The 27,850-nt window shown below is 41.6% G+C and overlaps 1 protein-coding gene across 6 annotated transcripts in view; it reads left to right on the top strand.

Moving 5' to 3' along the window:
- Positions 1 to 27,850, top strand: part of RARB (retinoic acid receptor beta) — a 333,102-nt gene that overhangs the window by 111,004 nt on the left and 194,248 nt on the right. For all 6 annotated transcript variants that reach the window (XM_072853962.1, XM_072853959.1, XM_072853961.1 and 3 more), the window contains one exon: positions 26,188 to 26,689. In XM_072853962.1, the coding sequence (XP_072710063.1) occupies positions 26,512 to 26,689 (178 nt within the window). In that variant the 5' untranslated portion in view covers positions 26,188 to 26,511. The remainder of the gene's footprint in view (positions 1 to 26,187; positions 26,690 to 27,850) is intronic.

Raw genomic sequence — 27,850 nt, 5'->3', positions numbered from 1 at the left:
CTCTTTGGGGGTATTGGATATTAACTGACACAGACCTGATGAGAATATATTCTGCCTTCTTGAGATGTGTGAGTTTTTCCACGACAGCTACTGAACACTGAGTAACTGTGGATGCAGTCCATAAAGGCTGAGCTGGACTCAGCTGTGATTAAATCAGTTGCAATTAAAAATGAGTTTAGTATGTTTCCCTACGTTTTCCGTTTCATGCCCAAAGAACACAACATAGTTGTTCTCATGATGTCTGTTCTCCTTATAATGTTTGTATATGCTCTATATAGTTACAGTTATCAAAGTAGACCATGGCCTGGGATGTAAAAACAGATGCAAGTAGGACAGGCAGTTGCAACTGCAGGGGGAATTTGGAGGCTGTTACTGCCAGAAGAGAAATTTGGCTAAAGCCTTGGGCATGATACCCATTTTCAGATGATAAACAGTATTGAGTATTAATCCTCAACAGTTGTTAGGAACTCATGTTATCCTGAAGTCAGAACCATTGTCCCATCTGATACCTCTCTGGATCGATACTTAGAGTGAAGGATGCTACCTACCACATCATGGATACCACTGTTTCCATTAGATAAAATTTCCTTACAGACCTCCCTTTTTGCAGCAGGGATCTAAACCAGGTGTATTGAACACATCAGACCAGGAGAAAGGCAACGCTGCTACACAGGCGGGCACTTCTTGGGGCTAGTCTCTGGTCCATGGGCATAAGGTCTACAGCTATTCCTTAAGTATGCACACTATAACCATAAATGGGAGAGGAAAAGGGAAGGGAGTTTAAGGAGAGAAGTGAGGAACTTGCCATCATTTGAACTCTTTTCATTTATATATGTAGAGAATTGCATTAATCCAGGTTCTGGGGAAAAATACATGCCCTGTGTTTACAGTAGGCCAGACTGTATGATCATAGGTGGCCTCTTGCCTTACTATATATAGGAAATCTGTTAGCTATCCTGAGTTTATAGTGCCTTTCTATCTAGTTAGGGTTTTCTTGCCTTTTCATTTAATCTGTTACTGTCTGGGCATCCAGTCCTGTTCCTGTTAAGGGGATATTAGCAAGATACCTGGAAGGAACTGGCTTGTGTAAATTATATACGCTGTAACTTAAGATAAAATAAATCAAATTCAGAAGTAATATCACTGGTACTTATGTACATGCTACTTTGATCATATCTGTTTGGTTCAGTGTTATTTACTATTGGTGATAATGGTTTGTCTGCTTTATCTCCTCTGCTCTGTCAGTAGTTTTGCCTCTGTCCATATTCAGTTGTCTCAATTAATAATCCTTTTAGTTCATTGATTTTACTTTCCAGCTGGCTGAACTTGAGCTGGCCAACTTTTCCTTTGTGCAGTTTTCCTAAATCTTCCTTGCAAATACTAATCCCTTTCTTCTTCTGAGAGGAAGCTAAGAAATTGTAATTACCTGTGACGACACTGGCCAGTTAAAGGACAGAGAGATTTTTGAGGCAGTTAAGTTCTATTTGTTCCACTAAAAGTCTCTTTCCTAAGGAGATCTCTACTTTCAAGTAGGCTGTGGTTGTGTCTTGCTCTTCTGGATGCAGTTATAGCCAGCCTTTTGGTTGTACTGATAAAGTGATGGACCACACTGGGGTTTGGGTTTTCTTAGTTTGTAGTATTAGCTTTCCGTATTAAAGCAGAGAAAACTAAGACCTTGTGTGTGTGTATGCATGTGTCCTTTGTGCTGGGTGTAAGTTAAACCGAGGATTTCATGTCTTCCCAACATGGCATCATTTTGTTGCTGGAAACCTGAAAATCTTTGAAATACCATGTATGGGGCTGCTGAAAATGTCACTGTGGACATTATTGGGTAGTACACTCCCATCCAGTGACCCTTTCAGTCACTTTTCAGTCACTGCATCCTCCTGAACCTATCAGTTCCCCGAAATATGAGTTCAGTTTGAAAAGTCCAGCTGACCTTGCAGCTTGATTTGCACACTTATGCACTCGTTTTTGTTGACACCTTCTAAAATATATTCCCCTCATGTAGTCCTTCTGCTGGTAGAGGGTTGTGGGAGCAAGTCTCTAGTTCCCAAAAAAGCAATGTACCATGTACACATGTACCAGTTGTGCTGTTTTTTAATATGCTTTATTTTGTCCAAAGTTACAGTGAATGTTGTACAAGTACCTCAAAACATACTTTCAGAGCCTACATCTCTTTTACAGATGTCAGGGAGAACAGCACGTGCTTTGACTTTTTTCAACTGTCTTCTCCAGCTCTGTCATCTTCAAAGACAATTTTTGGATTTTTGTCTTTTTTTTTTCCTTCTTCTTTTTATTTTTTTTCTTTTTCCTTCTTTTTTCCTCTTCTTTTTTATTTTTTCTTTTTTTCTTTTCTCCTTTTTTCCTCCTTTTCTTTTTTCTTTTCCTTTTTTCTTGTCTTTTCTTCTTTTCTGGTTTTCTTCTTTTCTTTTTTACAATTCTTCACGTTCTGGGTCTCCTGGGTTAAGAAGAGAAGAGTGAATGAATGGGGCAGTACATAATGTAATAATACCAATTTTTATTTCATTTCATGATTAACATTTTGAAGATAAGTTCAGCAGGCAGTGATTATAATCAGCTGAGGATGTCCAGAATACAAGAGAAAGCAATGCTTGATTATAGCAGTTTACAGTTTTACAGTTAAAGATATGAAAAAATACAAATAGTCCCTTTGGGAAATGAAATATAATGGAAGTGTGGTTATTAAAAACTAGATATAATGTACACTGGTTATTACCTATTACTGTAAATCACCATGAGATGCAGGAAGCATATCAGATAGATAAAAAAGCCTTCTTGGAATATGTTGTCTTATTTTCCAGTGGATTTTTTTTTTCTTCTTAGGCATTGAATTGATTTGGGGTGTGGAATTCATCTAGGAGCATGTACAGTGCCCTTTTCTGAATGGCTATTGAAATGAAGTTGTTATCTGTACTAAACTGTAAGTCATGTTTCCCCATACCTCCAGGAAAACTGCTTAAAGGGGCAATTGCATACACCAAGTACTAATAGATATTAGTTACTTACAGTTAATGATGTTGCCAGCCTTGAGTATTTCACTTATCTTAAAATGGAAGTGCATGTTGATCTCCATTTCACAAATGGAAAAATTGAGTCAGATGGAGTTCAAATGACTTTCCTGAAGTCACTAGCAAATCGCTGTCAGATCTGAAGATAAAATCCAGCAGTCCTCTCCCCCGTGCCCTATGTGATTATGTACAACTCTGAAGTGCCTAAGTCATTTTGGTTTATTAATGCTTTTATGCTCGTTTTACAAAGACGGGAGCAACTTCACATCTTTCAGGGTCATTTCTCTGGCATCTGCCAGTACCCTGTCCATCATTGAACAACTTGATTGCATTACTACCACCTGGATTAATCAGGGGTCTTGCAGTTCTGATATCATTTCTGTTGTCGTGGGTGGAAGTGGAGGTAGGTATATGTAAGTGTAGGTGGTTATGTCACATCTATACCATCATTGTCTTCCCTTTTCCTAAGGATTCCCTGAAATAATTCTTATTGATTGCAACATTAAATTTATCCTATGGATTAGAGAGAGTGAGGTTGGCCTAAGGAGGACATCCAACTTCAGCCAGTGACTTCGCACAAATCTGTTGTGATTCCAAGCGTGCAGTGATGCTAATGGAGTCAGCCGTCAGACTTTTCTTTGATCTGCTAAATTAATATGGATTAATTAGATTAATTAAACAGAAGATACCTAGAGATGAAGAATGAGGTCAAGAAGAAAATTGTTGGCAGTTTTAGCTTTGGGTTGGGTTAGCCTTGGCTAACAGCCAAATGCCCACCCAACTGCTCGCTCACTCCCCTCTCCCATGAGGCAGGGAGAAAATAGAAGGAAGGTGAGAAGATTCGTGGATTGAGGTAATGATAGTTTAATTGGAAAAGCAAGAGCTGCACGTGCAAGCAAAGCAAAAAGAGGAATTCGTTCACTATTTCCCATCAGCAGGCAGATATCCAGCTACTGCCTGGAAAGCAGGGCCTCAGCATACATGGCAGTTGCTTGGAAAGACAAACACCATAACCATGAACGTTCCCCCTTCCTCCTCTGTTCCCTGAGCATTTATTGCTGAGCATGACATCATATGGTCTGGAATATCCCTTAGGTCAGTGCAGGTCAGCTGCCCCAGCTATGTCACCTCCCAGTCTCATGCTCACCCCCAGCCTGTTCACTGGGCAAGGGTGCTGCAGGGCAGAGTGGGCACGACAGAAGGTCTTGCTGCTGTGCAAGCCCTACTCAGCAATAGCCAGAACATCGGTGGGTTATCAACTCTGTTTCAGCCACAGATCCAAAGCACAGCTCTGTATGGGTTGCTGTGGAGAAAAGTAACTCCATCCCAGCCAGACCGAGTACAGCAGCTAAAAGTGGGTCTACAGTTCTAGAGGGTTGAAAAAGTAGTTTACTTTGTTAGAGTATTGAAAAAAAAACCACCAAAACCAACCAACCAACCAAAAAAGCAAACCCCCAAAAAGCTCCTTTTCTAAGGAGCAAACAGCAGCAGGCTAACCATAGCCATTCATAACACTAAAATGATGCAGAGAGCATTGGGTAAATTGGACATTAACAAATTGCCCACAATGAATGGAATACACTCTGGGCATCTCTGGGAGTTGAGTAAGAAAATGGCAACATCAGAGCCTCTCTGAAATGTCATGTGCTGTAATGGCAAAAGAACCATGGGTGGTTGGAGAGAGATTGGGATTACAGAATACGGGGTTTTGTGTCAAATGAGAATGTATTCATTTCTGAGAAGAAAAGCAAAGGTGAAATTGGTAGAGACATTTTAATTAGCCTATGTGCCAGTGGGGTTTTTGTTTGTTTTTAATGAATATCTTGATCCGTGACCTGGTTATAGAAAGGCCTGTGTTTGGGCAGCTAGCAAGAGAAGGCAGTGGAAAAACCCTATTACTTATTTCCAGGCACTTACTTAATTAAAATACAAAACAGGCAATATGGTCTCTGGATTTATTTTTCCCATGTAGTCTATAAGCAATCAGCTGAAACTGCAGAACAAAAAAGTACGCTTGCACCTTCTTATCTTGACCTTTGAGCTGCTGCTTCTCTGAGATGGACATAATCCAGGTCCAACTTTAAGATGTTGAGAGCTTTGTGTCTGCCTAACCCCAGCTGGGAGTACCTCCCGCAGGTAGTCCTTAAATCCTACTGGGAATAGTAAGCTTTGAACAAGTTCATTAGCTTGCCAGTGTTTTTTTTCAAGTCTCATTGAGGTGAGGTGCAGCCTTGGGTTCCCCTCGTGTGGTATAGTCATCTCCTTCCTCACTAACACCTAAAAAAAAATTAGAGTTGTTTGCTGGTCTTTCTGAAATACTCTTCTTCTATGGAGAAGTCATGGTTTGTCACCCTTCCACTTCTGGCTCTGTGAGTCAAAGAGTTTTTCCAGCTGACTGACCCCATGAGCTGTGGTGGTCTCATTGTGCCCGGGTCTCTCATTCTTGCCTGTGCCTTGCTGCTTAGTGAGCCTTACTTCCAGCCTCCAGCTGCCAGCCCTATGTGCGCCTCTAATAGTGGGCATTTTCTGGCTATGAGGGTAAGAAAGGAGCTACATGAAAAATTGCATGGTCCATAGCGGGGATTTTTGTCCCTTGAACTGTGGAAGCTGTTAGATGCAAGTAGAATATAGCCCTCTAATGAAAACTGCTCTGTAGGTGTGGAAAACTTACAGTTGTGAATTGTATATACAATTTTTTTATTTCAGTTTTTCTTAGGATTCCTTTCCTGAGCTTTTAGAAGCTGCAGTTGTAGGGATTACTTCACTTGGTGTTTACAGCCCTGGCTCAAACCAGCTTCATACCAGCTGCTTGGTACCAGAACGGGGGTTGCAGCAGCAGGGGCACATGCTTGCCCCATGGGCCAGCACTGGCCATCCCCTCCTGCCTGGGACTCCAGACCCTGGCATTCCCAATGGGCTCACATTTTAAAAGTAGTAAAAACAGTGATAATTGACAGGTGACAGATCTAAATGTTAATTGTGTAATTAGTGGATTCAAATGAAGTTTTTTGGTTAGTAAGTTTAAAATAAATATTAAAACAGCAATTAGATTTTAAAATAAATACTTTTTTTTACCTATAACCATGTTTGTCGTAGTGAAATGTAAAGTGTTTCCATCCCGTAAACAAATCAGAACACCTTTAGGCTGTTCTCAATTTGTTGTGACCTGTATTTATGATAGGAGAAAGCTGGGCTTCTTTCGAAGTCTGACTAAAGGCTGTTCCAGGCTGAAAACTGCTAAAGTGGATTTGTATAAAATCCAGTTCTTACCTGTACAAGTAATTAAGATGCAATGCAACTACAACCAGCCTGTAAAGAAACACATGGGACACTTGTGAGGAAATAACTGTGATTTAAGCTGAGGCTAAGATGATGGATTCTTTGTGTCTGAGAACGTAAACTCTCTCTTGCAAAACAGCATGTCTTTTGAGGGTATATATATGTGCATTCAGATACACCTTGGAGGTTTGGGTGCTGTTTCTTCACCCTGAGCTGCAGCGTAATTAGTGCAGCCAGGTGGAGTGGGTTAGCAGGGCTGCTCATGCAGCTGAGCCTGATGATGGTTTGGATGACTCCTCTGCCAGATGGCTGCGACTGGGGACACCCTCAGCAGGCAAGCAGGGAGCTCTCTGTAGGGGAGGAAGTGCTTCACCCTGAACCTGTAGTCCACAGGAGGTGTTCCTGTGTATCTGAAGGGGCTTGATCCAGGTACCTGCAAAATAATTTGGAGTTATGTGTCTGCTGAGCCCTGTGCAGGACAGATTTTTGGGCTTGCCTATCATAGGACCTACAGCTTCAGGTGGGTTTTCAGAGGTCTACCCCTCATCTCTGTGGCAGGGGGGGCTCTGCAGGGCCAGCAAGCCCTGCCTGCAGCACCGCAGCATGTCGTAGTTTGCTGTAGGTATATGCCAGCAGCACATGACTGTGTGGTTCCTACTGTGCATCAGGGAGGTGTCAGTGACAGATCTGCTTCTCAGCAGAGTTCCTCTGACTGGTTGGGTGCTTTAGGGAAGGGAGGATGCAATGTATTGTAGGAGTCCCCTGTCTGTAGGGAGCCTACTGCTTGAAGGCTACAGCTGGACGGGGGGAGAATCACCATCATTCCCAGGAGCAGCCCTGGGTTGGGGTGTGAGCCCTTGCTGCCCCATGGACCACGCTGGTTTGGATGGTCAGGAGACCGGGCATGGATGTGGGTGCTCTCCACTAACATTAGCTGCTGCTTTAAGTAGGGGTTACGCTGTGGCTTACACCCCTGGGTCAGTCACAACCCATGCTTCCAGCATTACTCCTTGGCTCTCCTAACCTCCACAGCAAATGCTGCCAACAAAAATCTCAAAGCTGCCGAAATTACAAGCAAAAGTGTGCTGAAGTAGTGTCTTTTATTCAGTCGCTGCTGTTGGTTGCTGCCGTGTTTCTGTCATTGCCTGGTCATTTTAATATCCATACGATAATGGTTGCAAAAAAAGTTGCTATAAATACAGAAGATCATGTTAAGCAGTCACAGAAGGGTGAATATCCTGAAAAGCTGTGAGTTGGAAGTAAGTGTGCCACTTTCAGAACTTACTCCTCCTGAACTGTTGCCACAAACAGAGGAACACACGTCAGTGTCTCTCTGTAACGTTTAAAGTGTATTTTTGTTTCCAGAATGTGCTTTGGTTTCCATTAATGGGCTTTTGTATTCTCCCTGCTAATTAAATGTATGTACTTCTCTATCCTTTTGATCCTAAAATGAAACTTGTAGTGGGGAATATGCTGGTTTTACTGTTCACTTCGGAGAAGATCAAAACACTGTTCAGAAAACCTGCGGAGTTTGTGGGTGGAGGTTTTGGGGGGGTTTTTTTGAGTTTTTTGGTGTGGGGGGTTTTTTTTGGCATCATACTCTGTGCTGTATTTTGTTTCTTTATTAGGAAATTTATGGAAAAAGTCGTTTTATTGTTCATTAGAAGTATAAAGACCTTATGTCTGTTTATTTTGTAACCTTTGATTTTCAGCACGGTCACTGGAAGGATGAGGTGGTTACTGTTTAACGAAGAGGTCCTTTATTTAAAATGCTATTTAGCCTTTGAAATGAAATAGGCTTTATCCAAAACAAAAATCTTTCCAGAAGTTTCAGATGAGCTTACCGCTCCCCCAAACCCTCGTCTTCCTCTCCTTGGACTTTCCCTGTCATCTCTCACCATCTCCTCCTGCTCTGGTCCTTGGAACCCTCCAGCGTGTGCAACGCCCCAGGGCTCAGCAGAAACCACAGGGCAAAAACCCTGTCCCCTTTCTTGCACAGACAAATACAGAGTCTGAGGTGTGTACTGAAATGGAGACACATTTGCTACGTACTGGTGTGCCTTTTTTTTTTTTCCTTTCTTCTTTTTTTTTTTTTATAACCATGAAGAAAGGAGGTCTATAAGACGACCTAACAATGCCCTTACTGTTCTGTCAGAAACCGCCTGGCTACATCTTGTTTTATTTGGCCCTCGCTGAATGGCAGTTTCATTTATGTTTTGGGTGTTTGGCAGATATTTTATCTTTGTCAAACTTCACTTTTAACATTTGTTTAGATTACTTGTCACAACACTTTCAATTTTTTCAAACTCTTAAGATTTCAGTAAGCTTGATGTTGCTTAGAAGTGGTTTCTAGTATTTTTGAACTTGCTTCTTGCATGTTGTCCCTTTTTGAGCCATCCCAGTTAAGTTGGTTGATTTATAGTTTCTTTTTCCCACTTTCCCTTTGTTGATAGTGCAACACTGTTATTTTGAGCCTCTGACTCCATTGATGGTGGGGTAAGTGTCTCCTAAATCCTGTGAATAATAAAGGAAAAGATTATAGTGACATCTGTAAAAACCTGAATGCATCCATTTTACTCCATCTCACCTAGTACATAAGACAAGACCCCGCTGCCCACGTTGAAAAGCTGCATTGAGATCAGGAGCATCCTTCCCCACCGTTCTTTCTGATAGGTGATGGTGTTTGCTTTTCGTACCCGTGAGGAGATCCTGCGGATGTTCGGTAGTGCTTATCTGAGCCATCAGTCCCTGAAAGCACCGGGAGTCCTGGGCTAAGGGCTCCTTGTGCCGTGCTTTGCCAGATGCTGTCAGCTCTGTGGTATCTCTTTTGATATTTGTGAGGGGTAGATCACATGTGAATGTGAGCTGGGCCTTGGATACAGACCTGGTTCCACTTCTTGTCTGCCCATGCACCATAATCTTTGCATTGAATTTATTTGGAAGGACCTGCAGTAAGAGACGAGGAGGATACCACTGAGGCTTCCCAGCTCAGCATCAGCAGCTCTTTCTGTTCATTTAGTGCCTCCTTCAGCCTGAATCTCAAGCAATGACCAGACTCTTACCATTTCTGCTATGCCTTCTAGCTCTGTATAGATGGAACTGAATGGGGGAATGTAATTTTAAAAGAGACTGGGGAAACTGGAAGTATGATATTCACACTGTTGCTTAAAAATTAAAACAAAAAAATTCTCCCATGTAGCTGTTCCTTGCTCAGGTGTTCTGTCACAACTGATTTCAAAGGCATCAATTGCTTATGCTAGTCTTATTTGCAGCAATAATGTTTGGAGGATTGCCATAATCCAAATCTATTTAAACAGATACTCTTTTGTGAAAAGTTTTTAAATTTGGAAGTTACATTTCTGAGCTGCAGATGCTTTGGTTTGGCAAAAGGCAGTTTACCAAAAGTAACGTGATTGCTGAAATAATTTAGTCTAATACTTGCCCATGCTCTATTCGTTTCCATGCTTGAGCTGACTTGCAAATGAAGACATATGGACATGGACAGTGTGAATAAATTAATGAAAATTGCAAATGTTCAACCTTCTCCAAAAATCCTGGAGACAGCTTGCAGACTTCAGCCAGCATGGTTTAATTGCAGTGACCCTAAAGCCAACCAGAGGTCAAACGACGAGGCAGACTGCCCAAGAGCTGCTGTCCCTGCTTGCCTGGAGCTTCCCCCTTAGCTGCTTGCTGTGGGCCAGTTGAGAGGATAGCAAGCAGACTGGTAATGGCTTGGTATTTACAGAGCCTAAGTGTTCATGTGCAGATGCAAATACAGTTTTTTGGGCAGCTTGGGGCCATGTTATTCCCCTTCTGCCTTCATTTGGAAACTGGCATTGTGTTTGTCTGGGGAGCGAATGGAGTCCTCTCGGTAGTGTTTATCTGTCCGCTGCTGTTATTAACGGATGTAACTGTTTCTTTACTAATATTTACCTAGGGTTTTAACATGGAATTGGCCATACAGATAATTCTAGTGCAATCTTAGAAGAAAGCCAATGCCTTAATTAGAGAAATGACTTGCTACTCTTGACTTGTTATTCATTAATTGATTTTTTTTTTTCCTGCCCTGAAAAGTGTTTGCCCTGAAATCTGAGGAAGTTAACTAGATGGGTGACATTCGAAGAAGTGTATACTAGCAATTAAGGTGGACAAGTAAATTTGACAAAGAAACTAATATTTGTCCTGAAGGAAACCTGAAACATTTGGGGTGGGGGAGGGAATTTGAAGGCATTTCTGCCTTTTCCAAGCCTCTTTCTGAAGAGTCACTGCAGTATACTGTGCTGAGAAAAACAGCAGCAGGGACTCTTGAAGAAGGTGAGTTACATCCACTTAACTTTTCTTTTACTATGCTACGCTAGATCCTATAACTATGCAAGATCATCCAGGGAAAACAAGAGACTTATTTAAAAGCATAGCAGAATATTATTATAAGCAGCACACTGGTGATGCTGAAACTCGGTGCCTCTCCATTCTGCTAGGGCCAACAATTTTGAGGATGAAAAACATATGGAATATAGACATAGAAGATATCCACAATGCTTGGGGTATTATTTAGCATTATTTGTATTATTCAGGCTAGCAAAAACAAACAAAAAGACCAAGAGAAAATCTCCCGTTACAGGGCATAAGCCATCCAGTAGACGATGGGAGTTGGAAAGAAATTTTATGGGAAAGTTTTTCTGTAATTGCTCTGCTAGAGATTTCTTCATCCATTCCCTGAAGCATCTGATGCTGGCTGCTGTCAAATGAGAGGTTACTGAACTAAATGGACTATTAATCTGACCCAGTACAGCAATTCCTGTGTTCCTATGTTTACAAGCGGGCTTTGTCTGCTGAGGGTTGTCTCTCTGGAATAAACCCTCCATTGGAGGCTAGGGAAAGGAAATTGTCCAGAAGCTTTTACACTGTTGCTATGTAATTTTGTATGTTGTTTTCAAAAAGTCTATCCTCTTTTTTCCTCCCCTTTTATGTGTATGCATGTTTTAAATTATAAAATTTAGCTTCCTGTTTGATGGATTTGCTATTCGGTAATATTCAGGGCCACTGAGTAACATAATTGTCCAGAATTATGTGCTTTTAAAAGTTGAGGGACAAAGTAATCTTGGTTGGCTGATATATGGCTAAATGATGGATTCTGTTCAGAAGGGTGTAAACCGGTGCCTTTGTCACCACTTGTCAGACCTGCTAACATTTCTGTTTCTTCTTTAAAAGTGGACGACTTCTTAAAGGAAAATATGTTGTTGTTGTTAATTGGTGTTTGCTGCGTTCCAGTGAACTCAGCTTTCTACCTTCACTCATTTTTAATAGAGGGTTTTCTATTTTGCTTGACCTAAGAGGTTCAGTGAATAACCTACCTTTGCAGCGAGGTATGTGAAGCAGAGTTGTAACGTCAAGGTATTGTGTGCCTTGAGTTTGCTGTGTAAATCTTAAATTGGATTTCCTTTATTTTTTTAAGGCTTAAGAGTGGATGAGACAGTCAAGCTATTTAATTCAGATCTTTTTAGCATGTCAGACAATATTGCTTCATGTAGATGACTTTCAGCTCTCTTTACTGCTTTAAAAGGTACATTAGAGACATGGGATACAAGTGTGCTTTGTTTCACCCAGAAAAATGTGAACTTCATATAAGGAGAATGTGTTTCATTTCCTTACCATGTGTCAACAACTGGATCCTAAACCTGTGTTTATCAGATGCAGAACTGTTTTTGGAGGATTATCACTAAATCAAACGCTAGACTGGAATTTAAGCTCTCACTATAGCATTTCTCAAATTTTCTTACTATTCTACTTTTAGGCCATTTGGTCTTTGATGCTTAGATCTGACGTTCAGAGGCTATGTTTTTATGTTCCAAGAGAATAAATATTTCTTTCTGTTTCAAAATCCTCATACTCTCATAATAAAGACGAAACACCTGATTCTTTTTTTTATTAAGGCCCATCATTACTGTTCAAACACATGCAGGAAAAAAATTGTCTTAGATCACACATGGTAAAACCATAGTATAAGCATATTACTGTGGTTATAAAATGTGTTAAAAGGGAGGAGATCCTATGGTTTTCTTTAACACATGGACTCTCATTATTATTTTAGGAGTATATCTCTCTTTTTGGACAATATACATTAAAAATTAAAGCACATGTTTTTGTCTGGCAAAACCAGGGTCAGAGTGGTTACATGAATATGAGACCTAGTCCATGTCATAAGTGCAGCTATTTATACAGAGGAATGATCTAGAGGGTGCTTTTTCTCAGTCGTCTTCAGTATCTTTTCCATCTCTTGCTATATTAGAGCTCTGCATCATTTTTCTTGGACTACTCCTTTCATGTGTCATTCAGTCAGATATGTTGCTTGTAATACATCCTTGAATTTCTTAGTATTCCACACAATTTAGTCACTTTTCATTTTAAATAATTAAGTGGACTGGGGTGTTTTTTCAGACCGTTGTCATTGCGAATCTCTGACAGCACACATGAGCTTTGTATTCGTTAAACGGGGGTCTTCACATCTGTCATCAAATTAAGCAACAGTGACTGTACCCACCATGTTCATTTTTCCTCCCAATTCTGCTCCCTTCCCCTCTCCCTCAAACTCGCATACACAGTGTGGAGTGACCACGGTTCTCCCCAGCTCACAATTCCTGCAGTGATGGACTCTGTGTTGGGAGTTGGAAAACTTTGTCTTAGAATCCATATGGGCGGAATATCTTCAAGAACCATGGCTTGTATAAAGGAAGTGACAGCCTTTACAGAATTCACTTATTTTGAGAGATTATTTCCATTAGCTGACATCTTTATTGCATTCTCTTGCTTACGCATCATTTTGAGGACACTTAAATTGCTTTTTTCTGCTTGCTTCTGATTTGCTTTAGCATATGGTACTCTGCGAGACCCCATATAATGGACAGCCGTCTGAGAAACGGTTGGCACAGGCAGCGCTAGCTGGGAAAGAGGATGCAGTCAGGGTAATACTGAGGGATGTGCTTGAACCAACATGTACCTTTCAGACACCTCTGACTGGACTGTTCTGCTTAGTGATTTTTTTTTTAGCCTGATTATAATTACAAAAGTCATGAGTGGATTTTGAATGGCTCTGTCTTACTAACTAAGATTCTCTCCCCCCCCCCCCCTTTTTTCTTTTTTTTTTTTTTCCCCTTGGAGATTAATTCAGTTGCTCACCCAACGTGTGCATCTGTTGAAGGAACTTCAGGTGCTGTTAGAAAAGTGCTCTGTGTTGTGACATGTCTGCTTTGACATTCCCAATTCAAAGATATGCTCTACTTGGCTGCTGGTATTTGCATGGTTAAATCAGATTGTCTTATCAGCCTTGGGCACCCAGCTGGGCTTCCCGGCTTCTAGCTTCTCGCTCTTCTGTGTCCTTTGCGGTGCATTGGGCTGCTGGATCCTGACTTGTGAAGTGCTGCTGTCCTGAAAATCATGCAGGAAGAGCCTTGATAAGGTCATTCTGCTGCAGTGGGGAAGGGCGATTACTAGGTGCACAACAAAGGTGGTATGGAAAGCGTACCTGCCCTGCTGTCTGGCTCTGGATACGTTATTATTATACAATAAAAGCGGAGTACCTGGCAGAGCGACTCAAACTGCACCGCCTGGTAAGCAGAAAGGAGGGACGGCCACTGCGGCAGAGATGGTGTTGTCAGTACCAGGAGATGGGTCTGCGCTGGCTTATGCTCAGCAGCATACCGGGCGTCACTCCTGGCACGCGGGAGGAAAGTGCTGCTGGCAGCTTTGAGAGCGTTACTTCTCTCTCGTTGATGTTTATTGGTGTGTGTGGGTCGGAGGCTGCAGAAATGGGCTTCCTCTTCCCGAGGCTGAATATCCTTGCTGCTGTTCTGCTCGTGGTGGTTCAGAATTGGTTGAAAGCTTGGGGGAAGCACTGCCTGACTGCACCCTGCCTTTCTGCAGGAGGAGTCTTCTTGGGGACTGTTATCGGCCAAGGGTAGCAGCTCCTGTGGGATTCCAGATGCTCTTGAGAGCTTTACAATTAACTCGTATCTCATGACATAAGTATGAAAATGCTCGCTTACTTTCTTGAATGCTTTCAAAATTAATAATTTTAATACATTACTTAGTGAAGCTGAAAAATTAGTGATCCTGATGCATTTGGAGGCTAAATACTGCCCTTCTGAGTGTTTGATTTGGATCAAGGTGGTTCTTCATATTACCTGTCTCCATCGCTAAGAGACTGCATGCAACTTCTTCCTCCACAGTAAATGTGAAGGAATTCAGGCTAGTTTCCCTGTCTGCAGAAGTGGGAAGGTTGTCTTGCATTTACCAATGGAAAGATGCTTTCAGAAGTGGACTTGTTGGGAACGATTGCTGTGATTAATTCACACACTTGCTTATTCTGAAAGAGTACCTTTGTATTGTATCAGAAATCCTACTTTGCAGGCTGACGCATATGACACAAGTCTCCTTGAATTTTGTTGGTGCTTAGGCTCCTGTTAGGTTGCTTTTTGGAAGTGAAATGTAAGGTCGTAGTTCACTTTGGTCTTTCTGCACCTCTCTCAGAATGATTCTGGGACGTAGATCTCCTGAATGTGTTGGTATGTGGAAAAGATGTGTTGGTTTTGTGGCTACCATGATTGATTATTGCACCTCTGTCCTTATGACCTGACTGATAAACGTTTTGCAACATTTTCAGATGATTCAGAGGACATCTCTGAAGGTGCTTACATGTGCAGTGTTATCTCAGCGTATTATTAGCATTTTGCAATTGCTTTATTGGCTCCCTGTTAAGCAAAATATTGACAATAAAAATGCTATTTTTGTTCTGCAATCCACTCTATGGCTTTGTCCCCTCCTAGTTAATGGCTGCACTTGTTCCTAATTTTGCTACCCTATTGTTCCTGTGACAGGGAGCTGCAGAGAACAGAGGTTTTAAAATAAATGTTCATAATCTCCCCCAGCCCTCTGGCATATTCTGCTGACCCTAGGGGAGTCTTACTGGGAATATATTGGAACTTGTGATATGTAATAAGTGAAGGTTCAGGAGCCTGAAGTAGACAGCAGAAATGTTGTCTTCTGGGTAAAGTAGGACTGAAGACTCTAATAACTCAGAGGAATTACAGAACCTTTCAGCAGACATACTATTAGACTCGTCATATGTAACAAAAGATGATAGATTATGTGTGTTAAGTTATTTTGTGTTAGCAGAGTGTCCACACCTCTGTGATGCTAAGATGATAGATGCACCTTTAGTCCAACAGACTAGTATTCAGAAACAAAGTTCACAACCAATGTTTGAACCCTATTTTTCCTCTGTTCCACTTGGATCACTCCCTTTACTTGACAAAGGGGTGCAGCAAGGATACAAACTCCTCTAGCTCCAAGGAAGTAGAATTTCCAGCCTTGTAGTGCAAAAAATTGGACTGCTAACAGATTGAACCTACCTCCTCAACACAGTGTCTTGGCCCCTAAATCTGTCTGGGGGATTGAGAAGCCTACATCTTCATTTCACAACTCAGGCATATCCCTGACAAAATCTTCTTTCAGGTTTCTCAGCCTCCTGAATAAACATTATTCATTTTTTGAGTGAATCCACATGCTCATCCTAACAATGGGTTTAGATTACTCCAGATAGCAGAATTTTTCTGTGCATTAAAGTGGATTCTTGCAGGATCCTTCTCTGTGTGGTGTATAAAGTGAAGTGTGCTGAACTGAGGCAGAGCCATCCACTGTGGTGCATGTTTCCCAAATTAAACAGAGTTTTATTCTCCTCTTTGTTTATCTCGGTGATTGTTGAAGTCTTTGTTTCTCTGCATAGTGTGTGAAGATCCACATACTGCACTGACCCTTCTTCAGTGCATTTCTGAGCAGCACATCTGTGCCATAGTGTGGCACACAAAGATCTGTATTTACTGGTTGTCCAGGTATTGAACAAAGCATGGATGGCAACTGAAGCTTTAGAGCATTTTCTTCCTTAAATTGGCAATGAAGGCAAGTCTAATACCACGATTTGCAGTTGCGGCTAGACATCCAGGTTGGCTAAATTTGACTACTTGCTACCATCCTTTGTGCCACTAAAGATATCCTGTAGGGGTCCATGCAGAGGAATACTACCCAACTGATCTCAGGGAGGGAGATGGTGTGCTGCTTTGCTTTATTGTGATGGTTCTGCTAAGACCAAGACTTCTCAGGAAGATACCTTTAAGGCTGAACAGACAGATGAGACTTGCTTCTGTACTGGGACAGTCATCTCTAGCAATGTCTTATTCAATGAAGGCTAACAGCAAATGTTGCAAATCTGAATTGCCCTGATCCTTCCCAATACTAGCCTACAGTGACTTTACATCACCTACATTGATGTACAGATAAAGCATAGCCATCAACACTAACGTTTTCAGCACCTGCCACTCATAGAGCATTTGATGAGCCTCTGTCCTGACTCATGGCTTCACTGTTTGGGGTTTTGAGACCAGCACCCACTTACTGTCACCAGTAAAAGTTACCACTGGTCTTGCATGTCTTTGTGCTCTCCTTTAATGAAGTATCTTGTCATGCTGTTTCAATGGTTCACCTGCAGTGCTCATCGTGACCATAGAGTGTTGGCCTCCCAAAGACATGTACTTTTCTGTTAAGGAGCTGCCCTCCAAAGCTGCTTCCCTCTTCAGCTTCTGAACAGATGAAGTACTCCCTTCTTTTAATGATTCCCAGGCCACCATCATTTACTAGGGATCTTCCGTCTGTCACCAAAACAATAGCATCACTTGACCTCTCTTACTGATCTCAGAGGCCTCTTAAAGGTTATAAACAGTCAGTATAAGGCCTTTTTAGTAGTTGCAGTGATCGTAAGTGCTGTATTTGTCATTGGTCACCATGACATGTTTCCCATCAGCTAGAAGGTTAAGGATGAGCACTCTGAGAGCATGCTTGGGAGTCTTCAGATAGATTCCCCACATCCTCCTAGCTGTAACATCACTTGGGAAGAGATTGGCATACTTGTAAACATCTGCATGTCCCATAAGATTGGATGACATTACTGAATGTAGACAGCAGGATGTGGTTTTCCTTGCTTACTCAGTCTCCCTTCCCCTGGCCTCCCATCTGCTTCCAAGACCCCTTCTCACAAAAACTTGCTTTGACTAGGAATTGATGTGATGCTATCTTGAGGTGCCTTGTAGCCAGAGTTAAAGACCAATTAATTGCCAGTTAAGGAGAAGACCTTCAATGGAAGATCTTTTTGCTGGACAGGAAACGTGTCCCATTCTGAACTTAATCAGAGACAGCAATGCTACCTTTCCTTTATAGATAGTTGAGTATGCTGTCAGTTTAACGTGCTACCTGTTGGCCTGTGTAAATCTTCCCAAATCTTAGAAGTGTGTTGGCTCTGGTTGCAGCACACCTTTGTTACCTGTGGTTCTTTTTCTCTGCCTTGGCTGGATGATGAGAGGGGAGCCCAAGGGATAGGTTCCTTAGTCCCATCAATGATAATTTTTCCTCTTTGTTGCCTGCCATCTCACATAGAAGCAGGTAGGATCAAAACAATGCGGTTGGACATGTAGGACTGTAAAGGACAATTTGGTTGCAAACTCTAGTCTAGTTTTCCTGAACTGTAGGGAGAAACTGTGCAGGAACAAAGGAAACCCACTGAAAAAATGTAGTTGGAGAACAAGACTAAAGTGGTAGGTGTAGCACTTTGGGTGGGAAAAGCTTCGTATTGGAGTTTCTGGTTATATGTGACTTGAGTGACCAGCCTGCTTTGTAAGAGCTGTTTTTGCTGGCTACCCTGTCTGTGCTGCTTAAATTGTGGATCATCTGAATTGTGTTTGAGAGGAATGATGTATTTTTCCCTTTGAGTTTGGGGATGGGCAGAAACAGTGAAAGGGGTTCAGTCTGAAAAAAAAACCCAAAGGTTTGGTCTGGCAAATCTCTGATCTCCTAAACCTCTGTAGCCCATGGGATAGTCTCTCATTTAGGAGTTACTGTTTTAAATATGGAGTTATATTTTAAATATGGAGTTATATTTATGTTTTAAATCCTTAGACACATTATTAAGGACCAACAGAGATGACGATGCAAGAACAGAAGTTTTGATGCCACTGAAAGAGCAATTTTAAGCGTTAAGAAATAGCTTTTAAAGTCAGGGAGGGAAATCAGTGTAAAAGTTCACTTAAACTCCCGGAGCAGGAAACTCAGTTACCCTCCTTTTGGTTTCCATAAATGAAAGAGAACTTCTTTTCTTGACAGTCCATTGGGGTTTTTGAATGTGGCAGAATAAGTAAGGAATGCATTTAGTTACAAAGCAGAGTATCCTATATACCAGCACAAAATGTATTCAAAGCCCCTTGAATTCTCTGCAGCAACCTACAAGAGAGTTCCTTACAGAGGTGATTGAAAGCCACTGCACAGGAAATCAACTTCTCATCCTGTACATAAACATGAGCCAATTCTACTATATCTGGTTCTCAGGGCAGTACACACAGTAAATTGTTAACCCCATCACCCGACCTAACCATTTATCTTTACTTCTCAGTATAGTTTTGGCAACTGCTGAGTAATGAAAGAAACATGGAATGCAGATAGCTGTAAAAAAAAAAACAAAAAAAAAAACCACCCAAACCCAAAAAACCCACCCCCCCAAAAAAACCCCCCACCCCACCCCTTAGTTACAAACAGCCCTTTAAAACAGCAAACAACAAGACAAAATGAGAAATTGCCTGATGCAGTGGGAGGTTCTTAAATATGGTTAGTATAGAACAGAATTAACATCTCTGTAGAATAACAGACATGTGAGGCATGGATTTTCAATCCTTCACATCTCTTCATTATGCTAGCATTGTGCTAGCACAAATAAATTAATAACTCCCCTGAACCTTTGTGGAACAAATAACCATAGCACCTTTCAGATTTTGAAATGTAAGCTGTGTGTGTTTTTAATGTTATATGTTATACATGAAGGTTGGCTGAAATAGGTTATTCTGCTTGCAGAGTATTGTTCCTATATGAGGATTCAGACTATGTACTCACAGCTGCTACTCTCCAACATGGACTCTCAGTTCCACTAAAATCAATAGCTGGCACAGCAGGGTACTGTTGTATGGTGTGTAAATAAATGGGTGTCATTGTGTCTCACTTTTTTTTTTTCTTTTCCCCTTTCAGATTTAGATTTGGCTTTTTTCAGGAGTATATCAGTGTGTGTTTGCAATGCAGGCAATACGAAGCATAGCTGCTTAGGGAAAAATAAGCTTTTTTTCCGCCCTTTTTATACTTCCCAATAGGATTTTCAAGTAAACAACAATTGCATTAATTATATTAATTATCTCTTAACCATCTTAGTCAGGAAAAAACAAATAAAACAGAAACCCATTTTGCAAGTGTCAGCTTTATGACAAAAAGGAATTCACAGTCGCCCAGTAGACAGCTATCTTACATACCAAGATGTAGAAAAAGTGTCGTAGTAATAGTGTCTTAATTCTGTTACAACGATTTATCCTCCCTCCTCCCATAAGTCTTGCACCTATAGCTGAAAATATGACGATTGTGGTTATGGGATGTAAGAGCTACAGATCTGCTTTTCAATAAACTGACTTTGAAGTCCTGTTTCATGCATTTTCTCTTTTATTCATGCATCTGGTCATATAGAGTGGTTTACTTTTTTTGGCTGCAGACTTGGCAGATACAAAATGCAGATGTTGTTCTTCTGACTTAAGCTGCTATTTTAAGCTTTTTGGCCAGCGGTTGAAAATTTTAGGCTCGGTTGTTTATTTGCTTATCATCAAAGTGGTTTTTGTCATATAATTCATATGCAAGTATTAGCTTTCTGTGTTTACTTTCAGAGTTTGAGATTAACAGTATGGTCTTTTTTTTTTCTGTTTTCTTTCTTTTTTTCAAACCAGCATGCTCTTCTGATTAATAATACAGTAGAATATGTTATGCTTCAGGGAGCTTTTATTTGCCAAAAACCCACCCCAACCCAACCCTCGCATTGTGCTGTAGTGCTTTCCCTTTAAGAAAACCATATCTCTCTCCAGATGCCTGCATCTCTTTGATACAGAAGGGTACACTAAGTTCCATCTATAAACAGAATCCACTAATTAAGAGTAATTGCTTCGGAGATTGGTACAGACTATTCAGCATCAGATGCATGTTCCTCTCAGATATCCATTAGGCTCTAATAAGATAATGCAGATGTGCCAGTCTGTTTCCTGTTTCCTTCTATTGTACCTTTATTGCCGTATATGGACCAATGGGATGGGCTGAACAATAAGTGGATGTCCTTTTGCTCCCGGAGCCCTTCTCAAAGGAATGTTTGTTATTAGATTGCTTTTTCTGTTTAGTTTCACATCACTATGCTAATAAAGGAAACATAACACTCCAAAGGCTTTTTTTTTTTTGCTTTTTTTGCCCTTTTTTTTTTTTTACTTCTGCCACGGTAACTAGTTTATTGTTTAATTAAATCTCGTTGGATAGCCAAGAAAACAAAAATGCAACATCTCGCAGTCAAGGAGGACGGGTGGAAAACGGAGTACACCCCTTTTTGAAATAAAGTTTTCATGCATTTTGAAGAGTTTAAAGGCAGTGTGGTTATTGTGTTACTGTATCTGACTGATTTACACTTGACTAGTGCTAAATCTGCTGAATTATTCAGTACTACTCAATGTGACACCATCAGCTGGCATAATAGAAAACATACGCATAATCAGGGATTTCAATACAAACTGTACATCAAATACAGTAAGGATTCCTGAAACTATTAGATCTTGACTTGTTTTGAAAACAGCATTAGAATGTGTCTCTAAGCCGCCTAATAAATAAGGAGTCCGTCAACTCTGTCCCTTGGGAAAAAGATGTAATATATTGTTGAAAGGTTTTGCATGTGAAATTTCTCTGGAATTGTTTTTGTTGCTGGGAGAGGAGCAACTTGCCTCTCCCCTCTTGCTGCCCAGGCTGCCCTCGCAGTCCAGAGGTTCCTGTGTTAGGAGTTAGCCTAAGATTTAAGAGAGGGGGGGATTTTTTGTGTTGGCAAGAAAATGGGAAGTGAACTTTAAAGAGACTTCCTCCATGACCCTAGAAACTTTGGGGACATCTACACTGCAGACGGCTGGGCTTGGAGCAGCAAATTCCCCAGCAGCCAGCTCCATGCAGAGCATGTCCTCGTGTCGGCGTGCCTCTCCTGCGTTCGTGGTTTCGTCCCCTAATTGTAAAGGAAGAGCAACAATGGTTCACTATGGTAGAGGGGTGTAGGGATGGTGGATTTAGCTTAAAAGTTTGCTGGATGCTACAGTTGTGGGTATCTTAAAATGACTACCGAATTTCAAACATCACTGCAGGTAGGGCAGAACTCCCCGCTGACCTTTTCAGAAGTGAGGGAAGAAAAAAAAAAGGCAAAAATCATGCTTTACTTGCAATGCTGACAACTTAATTCCCTGCTACGGACAGTGAGAGGGGAGGAAGAGCAATGTGGAATCGGGGTGGTGTTGGCAGAAGGGAGGACAGAGCGTAACCTTCGTACTGGCATAGGACTATGGGCCAAGCCTCCTGGCTTGGCTTCTTGCCTATCCAGCTGTTGATGTGCATCAAAGTCACCTGTAAGAGCAAAGGGATTTTATGAATTAAAATAAAGTCTTAGGGAAGTGCAAAATTCAGAAGGATGAATTATGTTACGATAATACCAAATATTGTTACCAAATGTAAGCTAAATAGCAATATAATGAATGAGAATCAATTCATTTCATATATTCTAGGAGAACTGACAGATGTGTGGAAAGCAAAACTGTTTTCTATAGTAAAGCCTGTGCAAAATGCATGAGAAATTAAGAGACAATAAGAAAAGTTGGGTCACTGTTTATCCGGCAAAATTTGGAGCTTATATGTGAAAATCTGTGGTTTTAAATTTCTGCTCAGCTACACAAACACCGAGAAGAAATGTGGAAGAGACAGGTACACCTGCTGCATTAACTGCAGCTGATAAATATGCTGTCTGCTCTGTGCTGGAGCTACTGTAGCCTCCTTCCCCTGTGGCCATCTGCTTTATCACTGAAGTCAAGTCAATAAAAGGCCTGTAAAAACCAAAAAGGAGGCATATGTTCTGTCAAAGAAGAGTCATTGGCCACAGTTCAATGCAATGTAGTGCACAATGTGATCATCTCTTGGTGAGCCTTCAAAGAAACTTTTCTGTATGATCCTTTTCCATGCTGTTCATACTAAGGGCCTTGTACTCATGAACAGTCCCTAAGGACAAGTCTAATGGAAGGGGATTTTCATCATATACTGGGTAGATCCTCTGAAGTGCCTTGATGACAGCCGTTTTCTGGAAATTTTGCCTTGTACGTACAGGGCAGAAATCCATGCTGTTGCCTCACATGAATGGGTGTTCAACCACTGCCAAGGTGACTCTGCAGTCAGTTTGGCTTGCTCCTTCTGGGGTTGCTCCTCAGCTGTGGTAGCTGGCTCTTCCCATCCTGTTTAGGGTAAGCTTGTTAGCTTCCTCCTCAAGGGAATCAAGGTGTAGGCCAGAGGAGAGTACATTCAAGGTCCACACGGCATGGAAAGGACAGGGCTTACTTCTGGGCAAGTGTCACAGTCCAGAGAGAACATGCTTCTTCAGCTGTGGGGGACTTACTGTAGCAAGTGACGGCAAAGGAAAGTCTCCTTCTCAAAGCTGGCACCTGTATAATGTCTTACGGTGTTTTGTGCTGTGGTGCAGCTTTAGCTAAGGAAAAGAGATGTTTTCACCTTGAAACCATCTGCAGCCTATATGTCTGCGGCTGGTGTCCAATGCTGGGATCTTCGTCAGTAAGTTGAGGGGTGTGAACATGTCAGTCTGGTGACACGAGTGAAGTCTTGCCTTAGGAGTTGTCTTCAGTGCCATGGAACTGGCATGAATGGGGACAACTGATTTTTGGGTTTCCTATGCTGCAGCAGTTTCTACTTTGTGGTGTCCTCTGCCGTGCAGTGATGGAGGTGATGGGTCTGTAATCTCTGTTAGCAGAGCTGGTGACTTGAAGTCCCTTGGTAAGCACAGAGCATGGGTGGCATTTCCTTCTTTACATGGGTAGAGCTGCTGGAACATAGGCGTCTGCCTATGATTTCCTCCACCGGCCATCGTATAGATGTTCAGCCACGTGAACATTTATAACATCCTGCTGCTCCTGAGGGACACTATTTAGAGTTGAGTGATACACTGTTTAGAGTATCATGCCTTTTACACTGTCTTCCCTCTGCCTTTAATTGGAGAGAAAAGCAGAGGAACAAATTCTAAAGGCTTATCTCTGGCACACTGATCTGCAGGAAATTTCCTGCCATGGAGGGTAAAAGGAGGGTGATTTCTGAGTAAGGTGAGAGAAACTTGCTTTCTGATAGTAATTTCAGTATATAGTTACACCTCACATCAAATTAGATGCATGCAGAACTATAGGATTGTAATCTAGTTTTGGCACTGTTAGGTATTTCATATGGAGTTGCATACTAAGGAGCTATAATATTGCTGCATTCTGTCATCACCAGGTCCATCACAGAACATGTTCCTCCAGTGGTGAGGAAGTGACCAAAGAGTTTCCCGAGTACCCTTTTTTCCCCTCCGTCCTGGAGGAGTTGCTTCTTTTCTGAATACTTGTCACTTAAATATACAAATATATCCGCTGTTGTGGTTCTGGGAATTTTTATAATTTATGCTGAGCTCTGCATTTTTCTGGCTGATAGAAATATAATTGAAGGTATTACATAGCGTTATAAGATGAATTTTGTTTACAAAGCCCTACATCATTTAAAAATAGGTGACCTTGTTCTGTGATTAATTTAATGAATAGATGTTTCGGGCTGGTTTTCATCAACATCCCTCCCCTCTTTGTTTTTTTTGCAAACATTTTGAAATGTGGTATTTTTGCCCGCTCTTGTGGAATTGCTTTAGAAAACATTAGTTCTTTGTGTATTCCTTTGATACTTGGCTTTCCCAGTCTCTTAAGCTTCATAAAGCTTTAGCTAGGTAAAACAGTCACCTGCAATGGTTCGCCTCATTTTGCGTTGTTAATGAATCAATATATCTTGGCTGTTGAGGCTTCCTCAAAAGATCTGCCTGGTTTCACCAGTCTCTGGGCACGTGGTCCTCGAGCTCGGTGTGGCCAACAGCTGTGCATTAGCTTGCTATACCCCCTGTTACAGTCTCATCTCTGCAAATGTCTGTCTCCATTAGCATTAAAGGTATTTTGTGCATAATTTACACAGTTATCAAATACTTACAAGCTACATTTCTGTTATCCCCAAGCAGGCTGCACTCAGCAGAAATTGCTGTCTGAAAACATGCACAGCTGGTAACCTTTGCTGGTATTCCACACAGAGCAGAAACATTCCGCTGCTCTCTGACAGGCAAACATATGCATTCAGGGTGGGGGTGTTTTCCTTTTTTTTTTTTTTTTTTTTTTTTTTTCCCTTGCTCATTTGAATTCTTACCGACAACTGGTAGACTGATAGTGATAGCAGTAGTGATAGTCAACGTTGCGTTGTTGCAGTTTCCCTCCTCTGGCATAGATTTTTGCTTTGTGACCTTGACAAGTCATTTCACCGGTGCCTTTATTTTCCCACCCAAAAATCTTGTTGCCTTTGGTTTCAGGCTATAATTTCAAAGAATTACGAATAAAAATGCTGTATAGCGGTGGATGTTGTTACCGATCGCTGACTGTAGCAAATGCAAGAGGGTAGCACATTGTCTCAGGAAACAAAGCCTTTAGGCAGCCCTGGACTGCCTTGCTTTTGGGTGGTTGAGTTTGCTCTGTGGCTCCTACTGCCTTCCCCCAACAGCGTGTGTTGAGGAGGTAGGTAACTCCTCGTGCAGGGTGATGCCCAGGAGCTGGCTGCAGCACTCGCCAGCTTTTGCCTGGAGCACTGCACAAATAACTACAGGAGCAGTGTTCGCAATACGTAGCGGTTGCAGCCTTCCAAGTAGCTCTCAAAACACTAGTGTTGCACAAGCAGGTTGTTTCCAAGAAGACCAGCCATTTGCTGTACATAGACTTAAACAGCTATGGTGGGAGCAAATTGCACTGCTGAGAATAACACGAGGAGTGCCCTGTTCTCAGCCTGAGGCTTTCGGTACAGAGACTGAGAAAATGAGGACCCCTTGGTAGGCGCCAGCCATTTGGGTGAAAACACTGAGGAAGAAGGCATGTGTAGCTCTGGATGACTTTGAAGATGGTGGTCATGAGAGCAAGCGAGTTCCCTAGCAGAGGACAGGAGCAGTGTATTGCCATCATGTCACTCACTCACCCAGCTTATGAAATAACGGGTGCTGGTTTATTTGGTGATAGAGGCGGTTCCCCCTCCCCCCCAAAAAAAGAAAAATAAAAATAAAGAATGATCAGTGAGGTATCTCTTAAGTGATAATACGATAAACTAACTATCCTTTGTGAGAACAATCATTGGTAAACCAATTAGTGTTTTAACAGCCCAATACAAAATCACCCTCAGACACAGTTCCCCAGTGCTCTGCCTGAGCCATGGCATTGAAGTGAGCAGAGAGCCTCCTCAGTGTCATTCATTCAGTAGCTTCTATGGGGAAACTGAAGGCTTTCATGTACACAGAAAATTTTCAGAAGTTTATTCCCCCCCGTCTCAATATTTCGGGTTTCAGGTAATTGTTGATGCATTGGTTTTAAAACTGGCAGTTTCCAAAACAAGATTGCATCTGACCAGAAACTGTTTTTGGTGTAACACAGCGGGCAGGGAAATCGAGTTAATGGGTGTTCTGCTATTAGCTTCAGTAGAGTGAGAATTTTACCCCAGGTAACCATCAAGCTGATCTTGTAGGACACTGATAAATAAGTAATCACTTCACAAAAGTAGCAAAGGGATAAAAGATTTTTCTATGTGTATATATTAAAAATATTTGTATTATAATCAATGTATTGTTTTCTTCTTCCCACAGACTGTATCAGTATGCATCTGTAGAGAGCAACTGTCGTCCCAGAAAAAACATTTGCGTAAGCAACTGAACTGTGCCCTGATACCCAGAGTAAGAAGACTTTCTGTCCATGGTCTGCAGAGCAAGAATGTCCTGGAAAAGAAAACAGTAGGAAGCAGTGATGAAATATATGATGGACCTGATCTAGTGAATTACCTTTTCATCATCACGCAATCCAGCTCAAGCCGTACCTGCAGGCTTGACAGGCCTCTTCATTCACAAGTTGAGGTATCTATTTGCTGGCCTGGAGTGATGCAACATAATATTTATACACTGTGAGGTGTTAACATGACAACCAGCAGCCGCACATGTCCGGTACCAGCAGTGAATGGACATATGACTCACTATCCAGCAGCACCATATCCATTACTCTTTCCTCCAGTCATCGGTGGACTGTCGCTACCTTCCCTCCATGGACTCCAGAGTCACCCACCAACTAGCGGATGCAGCACCCCGTCACCTGCAAGTAAGTGCTTGGTATTAATAGCTTTTATTGACCAGTTTTCCTCTAACAAAGACTGATTGTGTTCATTCTGAAATTATTTTAAGAGTAATTGCAGTTGTTCATCTGTGATGTATTTTACTTGGGCAAAGAGCATGCATTTGTTTTGAAATACCTTTTTCACTTAATCTTGGTTTTATGAAAATAAACATGCAACTATATGACGTGCCAAAGCTGTGGAAACCAGGGGTGATAAAACCTGCTATGGATTTTGGCATGTCCTGCATTATCGTGTTAGCTGCAGGATCCGATGTTGTGTTTAAAGAAAAATTGGCCGTTGTGTATTCATGAATAGCGATGATTCCTCAGTACAGAATTCTCTTTTAAGTTGTGCAGTAATTAATACTGCTTTCGTTTTCTTACCTTAAGTAAATGCCTTCTTCCTGGGCAGCTTGTGAAGAGCAGCCCAGTGGATAGCTAGTAGCTGTAAGCTGCCTATGGCTGCAGAAGGAGCCCTTGAGTCTATGGTTGGGTTCCACGTGTAGCGCACACACATTTTCAGCACTGCTGAGTGTATTACCTGGGCAAGTTTGTTTTCATCGCTTTATGATGAACACACGTTTCCTGCTTGGACTTAATTTTATATACGTTTAAGTGGCTCCAAACAAAGCTGTCCCAGGTATAAACTCTTTAAGTGGCATCGCATAGACAAGATACATCTCTGGAGGTCTTTGCAGTGGATGATTGATATATTTATCACCCATGTGAGGAAAAACAGGATGTATACAACTTTGCAGGTCAGTTTTTTATGAAGATGATTGTCTAAATACATTACTGTGACTGTTCAATATGAATAGGTCTTTACTGAACAGCAAATTTGCAGAACTACTATGCTTTCTACTAAAGGAAAAGGAGACTTGCTATAGCAATGCCCCTCATACATCTTTCAATAGAATGCACCTGAAGTTGGAGCTCCAAACATGAACAGGAGACCACAGTGAAGAAAAAACTTCTGAAGAGTAAAGTTATGGGGTTTGTGCTGCCTAATACTAATTCTGGCTTCATGTCTCACATATGCATATTTGAAGACTGGGCAATCTTGAAGTAAAGCAATTTTTTTTCCCCCCAGTTAATGCGGACAGTTTTCATGCAGTTGTATGTGGGAAGAACATATAAATGGGTCAG

Source organism: Ciconia boyciana, chromosome 2 (genome assembly GCF_034638445.1).
Source record: "Ciconia boyciana chromosome 2, ASM3463844v1, whole genome shotgun sequence".
Taxonomy (NCBI): Eukaryota; Metazoa; Chordata; class Aves; order Ciconiiformes; family Ciconiidae; genus Ciconia; species Ciconia boyciana.
This window is presented reverse-complemented; position numbering and strand designations above follow the sequence as displayed.